The sequence below is a fragment of the Hydractinia symbiolongicarpus genome, chromosome 15 (assembly GCF_029227915.1).
Source record: "Hydractinia symbiolongicarpus strain clone_291-10 chromosome 15, HSymV2.1, whole genome shotgun sequence".
NCBI lineage: Eukaryota > Metazoa > Cnidaria > Hydrozoa > Anthoathecata > Hydractiniidae > Hydractinia > Hydractinia symbiolongicarpus.
Window position 1 is genome coordinate 8,804,199 of NC_079889.1, and position 12,822 is coordinate 8,817,020.

At 32.3% G+C, this 12,822-nt stretch overlaps 1 protein-coding gene and 1 long non-coding RNA gene across 3 annotated transcripts; both read right to left on the reverse strand.

The window, feature by feature from the left end:
• Window positions 1-2,588: 2,588 nt before the first annotated feature.
• Window positions 2,589-5,503, reverse strand: LOC130628536 (cyclic GMP-AMP synthase-like). Of its 2 annotated transcripts, none has more exons than XM_057441474.1 (5): window positions 5,344-5,503; window positions 4,558-5,031; window positions 4,225-4,390; window positions 3,632-4,026; window positions 2,589-3,401 (listed from the first exon to the last, which is right to left on the reverse strand). In XM_057441474.1, the coding sequence occupies exons 2-5, from the start codon at window positions 5,023-5,025 to the stop codon at window positions 3,168-3,170; spliced, it is 1,263 nt and encodes a 420-aa protein (XP_057297457.1). In that variant the 5' UTR covers window positions 5,026-5,031; window positions 5,344-5,503; the 3' UTR covers window positions 2,589-3,167. The 2 variants fall into 2 exon arrangements, with proteins under 2 accessions (XP_057297457.1, XP_057297458.1); XM_057441475.1 differs by lacking the exon at window positions 5,344-5,503 and adding an exon at window positions 5,166-5,317.
• Window positions 5,504-8,576: 3,073 nt separating this feature from the next.
• Window positions 8,577-11,318, reverse strand: LOC130628539 (uncharacterized). Its single transcript, XR_008981846.1, has 3 exons — window positions 9,878-11,318; window positions 9,052-9,430; window positions 8,577-8,714 (listed from the first exon to the last, which is right to left on the reverse strand). It is a non-coding gene; the product is annotated as an uncharacterized LOC130628539 (long non-coding RNA).
• Between the last annotated feature and the right edge of the window lie 1,504 nt (window positions 11,319-12,822).

Sequence of the window (12,822 nt, forward strand, 5' to 3'; positions counted from 1 at the left end):
AGTTTTAACCGACGAAGTTTTCCCCCGATTTTTTTCCCGATAAGTTATAGGATCTTTGCTTTCAAATTACTAGGTACTCATTTGCTGCTTTTTGCACAAGAGATTTTGAGAATGTAAAAGTATTTTTCCCTTTAAACATATTGAACGATGAAAATAAAAAAAAATTAATTTGTCACATGTAAGTCACACACTATTTTCCCCTTTTAACAATAATCTTCAAACGTCATTTCAATAGCACGACATTTGAATTGCTTGTTATGAATTATGTAAATCTTTTAATCTTGTCAATAAAACATGTTTCATATTAAGAACATTTTGTGAGTAGAAATGACTTAAAAACTTTACAGGAAAAAGTAGTTTATTCTACTTGTATCAAAAAATCTGTGTATCATTACTTCAGGATGACATTTGGTTCCAGTAAAAAAGAAATGTGTAAGATCTTAAAGTTCTGAAAATAGCTCTAAAACAAAAAATTACGTCACCCGAGTTGTTTAAAAAAAACAAGGATGGTTCTGAACAAATACGCCACGTAAAGAAAGAGAAAGCAAAGAAGACAGTTACTTAAAAACCAGAGGGTAAGAAGCCCAATACAAAGCAAAGTACACCAATAAAAAAAGCAAAGAAGAAGCACACCAAAGAAAGCTATGAGGAAGTCTACAGCAACCAAGTCATTAGGTGAAAAAGCTGTTAAAGACACAAAGAAGTCTGTTGCTAAAACGCCTTCAGCAAAAGACCTGAAAAAGACTCCCAATAAGGCAGCTAGAAAGACCGCGAAGAAATTAAATATCTGCAAACGGCTATTTTATAGCCATATATACATAAGTTATGGAAAATTACTTTGCTTTACAGTATGTGAGTGTATATAAATATATGGATATATGGATATGTTATAAATTTCCTGATATTTGTGTAAATTTTCAAAAATATGAGTATATAAGTGAGTAAATAAAAAAATAATAAAAAGGTAAAGACCCTTCATTAAAGGTAAGACCAAATTATGGGTTTCTGAGGTTTTATCATCTTCCAGTTTTCGCGATGTTTAGTAAGAACCTGTTTAAAGCTGACAGAATTATTAAAAGTATACACGTCACGTCACGTAATTCCATCACTTTACTGAAATCTTCATCTTGAACCTAAATCTCGTTTAATTTAACCGTAGTGTGTTCTGGCAATTGAACATCAAATTAACACAAAAATTTATCGAAACATTGAATTTGGTTAAAGATTAATTTCCATTTACATATTTTTTCTTTGGAATTAAATTGACGTGACTTTTTTTGTGCATACGAAAATACATTTTCTGAAGATGTGACTCCGACATTTCTTCCGTTTCGTTCAAATCGAAAATTGAAATCTAACTTTTTACCGATGCTTGGAAACATATTATTAATCAACTTAGTTGATATTAAAATTAATACATTTCTATTCCAATTCACTCCCATCCGGTTTGTTTTGAAACATGAAGTGTGTAGGTTTCTTTTTCTCCTTTTTTGTTTAATGACCCAATTCAGGGGCCACTTTCTTGCTAAGTAATAATTTTTTATTTTCCGCCAATACGTGTCTCTATCACTGCATGAAAATTAATGTTATCCCAACCAGAGAATCTGCTGGCTATCTCGCTAAATATAGCCGTTTTAAGTGTTTTAGGACTCTAAATATGCGAAAAATATTATTAATAGGAGGAATGTACGTGGTTTTTAATAAGAAATATTTTGTAAATAGGGAAAATTTGTCAGTGGCTCATGAATGAACACATCAAGTGATAAAAAACAAGCTTTCGATGACGTCACAGAAAAGTGCTGACATAAGAAAATTTTTATTGCTGCCATTTTGTATCTTCTATGACTTACTATAATGATTCAATTTGGACAAGCCTGTCTAAAGTTATGGAGAGGGGCGGAATCCGCCCCCCGGTCATAATATGTTTGAAATACCCCGGACCGAATAGGGTTAATAACTTGTGGTAAATTATTTTTAGTACAAGTTTAACTTTCCCCAAAAATAACTAGGGAAAAATAGTGAGTTTTCTTTTACATAAAGTGTAAAACTATATAATTTGCGCGTGTAAATTTGCGCACAAAACGTTCTTCTATATCAAATTTTGCGCTATAAAGAACATTTTTGGGTAAATAGGTGAAAATTGGTACACGTAAAAAAAAGTTCGATTGTGGTAACTTACAGATGGTTCATAAAATATCATTTCCATATTATAGATGGCTTTTAAAGTTTAAAGAATCATGAAAATAGCACTATCTCCGTTTATCTTAATTAATCTCCAGTTTATAATAATATTAGAATTTTTATGTTTTAAATTTGACGTTCGCGACATGACTAAGCATGCAAGCACTACCCCCACTTTATGCAAGGCTGTGCTTTTATTTAATCGATGATACAGTTAATGTGGAAACTTTCACGAGAACTTTGGAATTGTTGTGAACACAAGAACTTATTATACAAAATATCATGTGTTCATATGACAGCGTTACGATAAGCTGTACGTTATACACCTACTTTATAAATAGTAACTTACAGGCATATACCCGATGGTTGTTATTCATACATTAAATTCGGAGTTTGGTATCAAAGAGTCCGTTTTGTTTGTTATATTATACATACATGGAAACAAATTACATAGTTAGTTTGCAGTTTTCACCAATATTAATTACAATGTTTACAAACACTACAGCTGTTATTTTTTAAATTTTGATTTACAATAGAGTGTTCGGTTTTTTGCCAAGAACTAAACTCTGATTGAGCAGACTGTGCATATAATGGTGGGCTTAAAGAATCGAACTGATGACGTTCAATTTTATCGTAGCGGTTTAATTTACTATGTTTGAACCTTTGCCCAATTCCATGTATTAAAATTTTCCAATGAAACTATGAAGAAAGAAAAAAGGCCGTTAACTCAAGTACCAGTCAATCCATCATCTTTGCATCACTTCAGAAGCAAATGAATTCAAAACGTTTTCCAATTTTTCTCTTAACAGTAAGTTTGATAAAACGTGACTCCACTACGCTTCATTCGCCTTTTTAATAAATCACGGGTTTTTTCGATAAAACCATAACATCCTGAAAATGCGGTTCTCCACCCGTTACTTATTACATGCCGTTAGCATTCTCAGCAAATTCTCTCCCTTGGTTAATCTTGTTGCAAATGAAATCCCTCAACCCATCATTGCTAGCTCTTGTCTTCTCGCATCGACCAAATTGGCTAATTGATTCAACACCTGCATATCTCTATCCTGGAGAATATTTTCGTAATCTTTGAAGTAGTTGTATAAAATTCCACTTCTCAATCGTTTGCCTAAATCTTCTAACATGTCCAAGTAGCGTTCTGCAGTTTTTGTGTGAGACCAGTCTAGTGTAGTGTTACCCTCATTAAACCAAAAGAGTTGATGCTATGTAAAAGAAAAATATAATTATACTTATGGAATATATAAAATGGTGCTAACATGGATTTATTCATCAAAACTGTTTGTCAAAATTTTTCGAAACGACATTGTTGAAAGCAATTTCAAACTATTTCCTTGCCATCTTGAAAAATTGAAATCTTTTTATATTTTCTGTATCAACTTATTCCGTGCACCACTTATCAAATTTTTAAAAAAATCAAACTTCAAAAACGTACCTTAAAAATCATCGTTGATATTCCAGGTAAGTTATTATTGGATCTCCCCAACCAAGTCTGGAAATCAGCTTTCAACAGTTTATGGCATCTCTTTCGGCAGCCGTTATCGTTAGAATCTATACCGTTCATTAGAACCTGTCCAGCTCTGGAAACGAAAATATACCAAAACTTCAGCTTCTTTGGAATTAGATGGAGCCCAGCATCTTTGATTGATTTAATTAATTCTTTTGTTAAAACTAATTTAGTTTTCTCCCTTGGCCATTTATAATCACTTAGTGTAACTTGATTTGTGGAGATAGATGCTGAGAGATCAACCGTTATGTGAGGAAGACCTGGTTTCTTTATTTTAACTGTCAGCGCTGGACCTTTAGGTTCTTTAAGAACATCTACAATACCTAAAAAAAGTTAAAACGAATAAAACTTCCATAAATGTTATAACGGGAATAATTTTTTGCAAAAGGCCGTGTTTTAGCAATTATAAGTAAAAATGACTAAATGGACAAATAGCAGCACTTAGCCCGTACTCTGAAGCTGGTCACAGCTTATACACAACAAAACAAAAATATATTTTGATAAAGGGTTTCACATCTTACCATCTACATTTTTTATAGCACACAGTAAATTTGTATAAAGTTCTTCTTGGATGATTCTAGGTACGATTCTTTCATCATTTTTTGTTACAACTTCCACATAACCTTGGGGAATTCCCTCCCAGCTTCTTGTTCCAACTACCTTCATAGGGACATTTAAATTAAGCGTCTAAATAAAAAAGGCGGTTGCTATTTTTATTGAGTCATGTCTACAGTTCCTCATTGTCTATTGCTCAAAAGTAATGCCTAATTGATAAAATTGCATGAAACAGAAACTATTTATACGGTGTAGTTCTAACATTGCACATTGGTTTTTTTAAAAAAATTACTTCCTACCTTTTGCCTTTGTGTAAAGTGAAAAAATACTTTTTCTCCCTCTCGATTTAAATGCAATTCTTCCAAGGCGAATCTTAAGGGTACATCGAAGTCAAACTCATCTGCGTGCAAAACTTTAGTATCCGTTGAATAACTTCCAGACTTTCTGAAATTATTGGAAAATATTCCATCGCCAAAGCATTTTCCAAGTTCATTAAATACCTTCTTAACTTCCCTTAGAGCAATTTTGCGAGAAGCTGGTTCTACGTCTATTTCGTAGTAACGCTCATCCAAATATTGCGTTAGATTTTTTGTTTCATGTTCCTGCTGCTGGTGACGTATGCAAATGGATTTTCTGTCAAATTGTTTTTTGCAGACTTTACACTTTTTTGGTTTAATAATGCCGTGGTCATCTTCTTCATGATAAATTCTGTGAATATCTGTTGGAAATTTCTTTTTACAGCCCGATAATTTACATTTAAAATACATGATTATCTAAATAAACAAATTCATATATGAGCTATGACAATACAATCTACATTTAAATAGCCATTCTTTGGGTATACAGGAACATTGATAAATAAATAAATAAGTGATAAATAAGTAAAAGAAGCGTTTGCGTCACTTACTACGACATTTAATGTAAGTACGGATTGATATAAAGAGACTAGTAAAAAAAAAATTCTTCGAATTTTACATTTTCACTACTCTTCTTAATATTCTTCACAGATATTGAATTCTTCTCTTATGTCCTATTCTAAAAGAAATACGTTGTTTAGCTAAAGATAGGGTTTACGTGCATCTCACCTTTAATATACCACTGAATAATCTTGTATATCAGTGTCTCCAATATAACTAACTGACTAATCTTTTGGCCAAGCTTATATTAGATATGGACAGTTCAAGTTGCATATTTTTACCCTTTTTCCGGGGAAATTGGCAAGTCCGTCACTGATAACCTTGTACTATGCCTTTTTTATTCATTGATGAAGTTCCCTTGCGACGCTACGTTTTCCCGATACCAATACCCAGTCGGGTTATAGGGAAATTCAATCAGAGCATATGTTACATATGTTGCCATGGTTTTGATTTTCTGATTTTCTCAGCACAAATCTTTTATCAATGCAAATCTTTTTTTTTTTTTGTTATGTTGCAACCTATCCTAATAAAATGATGTAAAAATAATGTATTATTAAAAGATCAAATTGCATGTTATTTTTCCCTTTTTAACAATGTGATGTATTTATTACTTATATCTGCACTTATATCGTGCAGATATAAGTTACTATGAAGTATGAATTGCTTTTTATAAATTATATACTTTTTTTTTTGATTTAAGAAGTTGCTTTTTGTAGGACAAGACATAATTTTATAACTTAATAAGAAATGTCTCATTAAAAAGATTATTGGGATCAGTGAAAGAGGAAACAAGAAGGTATTATCAACCCTTCTGCAAAGTGCTTTTTTGAGAGCAACAATATATTCCATAGCAACGCTTCCACATATGCGTGTAAGAGCACATTTTGTAAACTTTGGAAAGGGCCTATTGAAAATAATACAAAGAACGTTTTTTATATAGATAATATTTTAAGGACCAAGTGGTAAAACAAAGTCACTTGTGTTACCCCCATAAATTTCGCAATCAACCATAAATGTCGCAATTTTAACCATAATGTCGCAACCATAAATGTCGCACAGAAATTGATAATCAACTATGCATGTCGCAAAGTCCATTTAGACCTAAAGCAACTTTTGAGAGGGAATTTATGGTTAGTAGGACTTATTAAATAATTATTAAGTGATGGTATGTCTTACATTTCGAATGATTCCGTTATCCAGTGTAATCTTTGCAATCATAGGGTGCATGATAACTTTAGAGACAGAGTCGTGTGAGGTGTTTTTGCACAAAACGTTTTATTCATATTGTTTCGTTGTTATATGTAAAGACCTGTATTTACTCAGAAAAAGCACTTATACTTTTCTCTTTAGCGGTATATAATTCATCAAAATAACAACCATCTGTATTGTTTTGCTTTCAGCATAATGTTTTCAATAAGGGCACTTACTAGAGATCGTAAGATACCTATTGAAATTTACAGGTGGTTTGATATTTTGTCCGCATCAATATTTTTTCGTTTTTATATAAAATATAACTCTATAAAGAATTTCAAATGCGACATTTATGGTTAATGACGAATTTCTGTGCGACATTTATCGAAAAAAGTGACTTATTTATTTGCGACATTTATGGTTAAGTTTGCGACATGAATGGTTTTTGGTTTATTCGTATGTCATCATGTGCATATGATCTGGTTCAGATCATATACACATGTTGTAAAAAGTCACGCTTAATTAACTTTATGTTTTGTTTGATGGACAAATCAAATTTAAATTCTTTGCTTTGTAAATTTTATTTGCTATTGTTATGCTAATTAGTAGCAACACATGATCTTGTATCTTGATTTTTGAAGGAGTTGTCTAAAAGTTTCTTAGTAAACAGAAGTGTGTTTTTCGCGTTCCTTAAGAAGTGTTACTGTTTTTCAACACATGTGTCAGAAACCTAACTAAATAGCACTTTTGAAATCCAGTTGTATAGAATAATATTTTTATTTGGCTCACGATTATTACGAAGGAGAAATAAAAGCAGCATTGACGATAAATGGACAAGAATAGTTAATGGACAAGTTCTTGCATATTTTGGGAAAAAAAGAAGAAGAAATAAGGTTCTTCAATCTTCGGAATAAGATACAGTATTCTTTTCAATTAGCGGACACTTTCGGTGCAAGAGCAAAGTGTCCGTTAATTAAAGGTGTCTCCTCTCTGGAAAGTTTTCCAATCTAAGCCTCTAATTTGAAAATAAAGTTAAGTTTTATATATGAATGGTGTAATTTGGGTGGTTAGTGAATACCGGGTTGAACCATGAAGGTAGAAACATGGAAGGAGATTGAACTCATCTCATTGCGCATTAACTATATTTAAATTGCTATTGTTTGGGCATCCCTTTTGTATCCAAAACGGCATTACATAATCTTTCAGCTAGCCCTTTTGTTTATATGGCAAAAAACGAGACTTTTAGATAAAGCACGAATATTCATATGCTCTCTGGAAAGAGTAAGTTGTCATACATGCTTTAATTATCTTGATAGAAATCCGTTTTTGTAGCCATAATTCTGAACTCTGAAGAAAATAACTCAATTGAACGTGATATAACTTATTCCCAACAAGAATAAATATTAACACCATACAATATTAAATAACTAACACAAAATCAGTAAGCAAATGTTTATTTACCAAATTTTAGCTTTAACAGTCTTAAATGGGCTGTCGTTTTTTGTTATGGATCTGAATAATTTCTGATCTCTCTTTAAGTGAAGACCAAGAAGCTATTTCCTGTCTTGAAAGTTCCAAACTCTTCCATTGCGGCTCAAAAATTAGTGGTAAGAGGTTGAATTGTGAAGGTGGTTATGGTGTGGAGATTCCGAGACAAGAAAAGTTCAAATACTGCATAGTAAAAAAGATCGAAGCTGTAAAAAACTAGATAGATTGTAAAGTTTTAAACAGTTTAAAATAAATATTTGAAAAACTATTCATTTTTGTTTTCCAGCTCCAATTTTCTTTCGACTATCCGTTAATTGAATAGAATACTGCATTCGATAATGACAGCAACTACAAGGTCTTTAACATAAAATATAAAATTCGTGCCAGGAGTTATTGTTTTTCGTAGCAGCTTGTATGGCATTTTCTCGTTTATCATTGCTTATATAAAAAAGAGTCACTCATGCAAATTCTTTCTAGAGTAGCTAACCACGTCTGCATTCTTCTGCCCTTTTCTGTGCTTTGTAGATCCTCTAATACTTTTTATTTATTCTCTTGCTTTCTTTTTTATGAAAATTGGAATTTTATTCGCATTCCCATTGATTTCTTTAGTTCATGGGTTTTGTATTTCAACACAACTTCAACAGCCTTCTCCGCCTTCTTTCTGCGCAATTAGCTACTTGGTTTAAAACCTGTTGATCTTTCCCTTTTAGAACGTTTTCAACATCTCGAAAATAGTTATATAATGATCCGTTTCTCAAACGTAAAATCAAATCATCAAGCATATTAATGTATCTTTCATGCAGGCAATATTTGGACCAATCCTTGTTTGGATTCTCTTCATTCATCCAGAACAATTGATGCTAAAACGAAACAAAAGAATGAACTACATGCTTTTTAACTAACGCACTATGTTCTCCAGCAAAAACGAATCTAAAAAGAGACGTTAAGATCAACATGTTTCTTATGACGAGTAAGTTTTATTGTATCTTTACCGCTGAAACAGCTCACAAAAATAGAAAAAAAAGCAGATTTTTAACATTTTCGACATTCTCTCTCTTTTCTATATTCTCAATTGCATTGAAAAAAATTTATATCTGATAGAGTTTTGGTGATAAAATTAAACCACGATAATTTACTTAAGATAAGATTTTTTGAAAATACAATAATGACTCCAGAACTTTAAGAATTCTACCCTACCTTAAAAAGCATTGTTGATATTCCTGGTAACCCATTGGCGGATTGCTTTTTCCATCCATGAAAGTCTGCTTTTAGCAGTTTGTGGCAATAACTTCGACACCCACTGTCTTCAACGTCCAGCCGTTCATTAAAGTGTTTCCTGCTTTGGAGACCGATACGTATCAAAACAACACATTCTTTGGTATTAAGTGCAAACCAGCAGCGTGGATTGCATTGATCAGTCTGTTAGACAACACTTTCTTTGTTTGAATTCTCGGCCAGTTGAAATCAACAAGACTGATTTGATTGGTTGAGATAGATGGAACAACTTTGTGTGATTCCGGCCGAGTGATTTTCAAAGTTAATGCAGGACCATGTGCCTTTCGATCAAGGGTGATAACTAAAAAGAGGCTAATCGATTTAACTTTTCTGCAATGTGTAAGGTTTTAAAAAATAAAGCAGGTTCTAAATTCCCATGCTTGGATAAGTAACCTAATCACCCTGTATTTAACATTAAAGAAACTTTTTCACTTTATGCAAGATATAACTACATCCTGTTACAACTGAAACAGGTAAAAAAGAATAATATTATTTGCAGGATAGAATGATGGCAGAATAACCCTCTATGTATGTTGATTAGCGTATTTTCAGTTTCATGACTGCGTTGTAAATAACTACTAAAAACGTAGCAATTAAATTGTTGCTTGACAACTGAACGTTTTTAATTTCTACCTACCATTGAGATGTTTTTAAGCAAGCTATTTCTTTCGCTATCAACCACAAATATAAGGAAAAAGAAATGAAATGATAAAAAAAGAAAAAGTGTTATTAAACTACAGATACATACATTTCAGTCTTGTAATTGCGCATTTCAAGTCTTGATACAACTCTTCTTGTATTTTACGCGGCAAGATTTTAGTTCCTGTGTTTGCTTTTACTTCAACATAACCATTCGGAATACCTGTGTAGTCTCTTGTGCAGGAACGTTCAAGCTTAATGTCTTAATAAAAAAAGGAGAAAAAGATGTGATATCGTTTTAACCAGGGAGGTATACATATGTAGTTCCCCCCTTCCTCCCCCCCCTCCCCACCCCAGTGTTTTTGTAACAAATACTGAAACAGACAGGTTTTTCTGATTGAAATTTAGTGACTTTTCATCATTTTCAGTTAACTGTAGGACAGTCAAAATAGTTTGTGTGATGTCACGTCTGTTGTCATGTTAACAAGTCATTCAATTTCATATTTTATCCTTTTTATGCTTTATTAACTAATTTTATAAGGTTAGAGGGCTTTTTTAGGCGATAATTTTGAAAATGTATAACACACATCATAATTGGTCGTAGACCGTACTAAGGTTACTGTAAAGGAAAAACTCACTTGATAAGTAGTCTCAGAAAAACCCTTATAATTTATCAATACTTTTATATATTTTTTTATGTTTTTTTTGTTTCTGAATGCTTGATGAAAGACTTTTTTGATGGTGTTATTTTCGTGAGATGGTAATTTTCCAAAAAGAAAATATTATGAAATAAACACACACCAATTTTTTTTCACCGTACGTTTTAAAATGGCTTCTTTTTCCGAACGCGTGGTCGCAGACTTCTCGTTTTTGCACCATTATATTTAACATAAATTAAATTTAAAAAGGTTCCCGTTTTTTTTTTCTAATAACGTCGTTATGAAATTATTTGTAATTATATATAATCATTCAAAAAAATGCATATTTTTTTCTTTCTGTCGTCATAATTCGCTAATCAGTAATTTATACAAAAAAATCCGGGAACCTTTTGTGCATAATTTATTCAGCTTTTCATTACCGAAAATTTCAATGAGCCAATAGGAAGCTTTCGGAAAAAGAGACCACAAACGTAAAGGCATATATGCGAAAATTTACTAACGAGATATTTGTTTTTAAAGATTTCCGTAGGTGTTATAAAAATGTGTGAACTGAGTATGCAGAAAGATGATAGAAGTGCGAACTCTTTTTTTATGCTGAATATGCGTGCACGCGCTCGGAATCATTAATAGACAGAAGTCAGGTTTACAAGAGACAGCTCATATGCATATTCCTTAACTTTGAGGTTTTTTAATTCGATAGTGAAAGTAAACTATCTAAAAAATATTATTATGCATATTTTTATACTGGAGTTCCATATTATGCATAATGTTTACAAAAAATATGCTCAACTCATTTTGCACATATTTTTTCAAAGGTGTGAAGGATATAACAGCTCTAAAAAGGCTTTTTCCAGAAAAAAGGGATGTTCCAAATATTTTCATAGACTATAAAATATGTCATTGGAAAGAGAATTGTTTTTTCTATATGTCATGAATTTTTTGCAAAAAACGTAAAAATAAAATTGTTTCCTTTACAGTAACCATAATTAAGGGCATAACAGCGAGACCTTACTTACTCTTCACCGCTGTGTTGCTGCCCTACTAACTACAGCCGGTACTTATTTTCCAATTTCACATGTGAACATTCTTTGGATGATTTCATAATTTATAAATTTAGTTTTTTATGGTCATTGCTATTTTACCTATGCGTACAACAAGCTTTAATTAATTTATTTTGACTGAAAATAACATTATCCTTCTTGCGATGCGTGGCCTTGTGGTTATGGAGTTCGCTTTGTAGTCACAAGGTTTATGGTTCGATCCACAGCGCAGGCATATTTAGCAAGTGTCTTATACCAGAGCTACGGGTCAACCAATGTCATGTGAATAAAATTGGTCAGACAATGCCGGCGTGTACTTAATATACATTCGGAACACAGGACTCAACAATTTCTTTTAAGAAGAATGCAGTAAAATGAACATGCAAAGAATTGGTGCCTGATGACCAATCAAAAGTTGGTGATTCTTACAAATAGTTTCAGAAGAGTACGTAGTTATATGGCTAAAATTAGTTGAAAGATGGTGAGATGATAAGTCAACCACAATTTTCTTTATTTTACACGTCAATTTCTGATATGTTCGCCTAGTTACTGATGATAATATCTTAAATATTATTTGCAGCAAAAATAATTATCCTAATGATGTGGTAATTTTAAAAAAAGTTATGGACGAATTATGTCATCTTATCCTAGCAAAATAAAGAAAGTGTATTGCACTAAGTGACGTCAAACCAAGTGAAAGCATTTATTACTCACGAAACAAATAAAAACACTTTTTATCAAAACATTTCATGATTTTGTGTTTTACCGTCATCTCAAGGCAAAAAGGAACGATTTGCAAATGTTTTATCACAGTTTTAGCACGAACTGAAACTGACAGAAAAATATGAAAGCATTGAGATATTTGCACGTATATTTGAAACACGCATCTTTTGTTCAACCTCTAAAATAGGAAATTAACCAGAAATAAAAAAGATGTTATGAATGTAATAAACGGAGGCCAAAAATAACCGCCGGAAAAATAAACCTCAGTTTGGGCGAGATACCGCAGTTTGGGCGGAAAGAAACAACTCACTCGGGCTGAAAGATAAACAGTAGTTTGGGCGAAAAGATGGACCACGGTTTGGACGAAAGATAAACCGCAGTTAAGGCGGAAAGATAAACCGCAGTTTGGGCGAAAATATGGACCACAGTTCAGGCGAAAAGATAAACCGCAGTTTTGGTGAACGAAAAACCTCAGTTTGGGCAGAAAATTAACTACTGGATGACGATGATGTACAGGACTTAATTGAGTTTTGTTTGTGCTTGACCAAAAACATTAAGATGCCAAATCTTAAGAACATATATTGTTGCGGGCATAAATTATTGCGCTTTTTGCTGAAAATCGCGTTAATTAA

Coding starts and splice junctions, on each gene's coding strand:
- LOC130628536 (XM_057441474.1), bottom strand. CDS start 5,025: ATGTATTTTAAATGTAAATTATCGGGCTGTAAAAAGAAATTTCCAACA. Junction 4,391..4,557: donor ACTTTACACAAAGGCAAAAG/GTAGGAAGTAAT, acceptor TTTTTTATTTAG/ACGCTTAATTTAAATGTCCC. Junction 4,027..4,224: donor TGCTATAAAAAATGTAGATG/GTAAGATGTGAA, acceptor AACTTTTTTTAG/GTATTGTAGATGTTCTTAAA.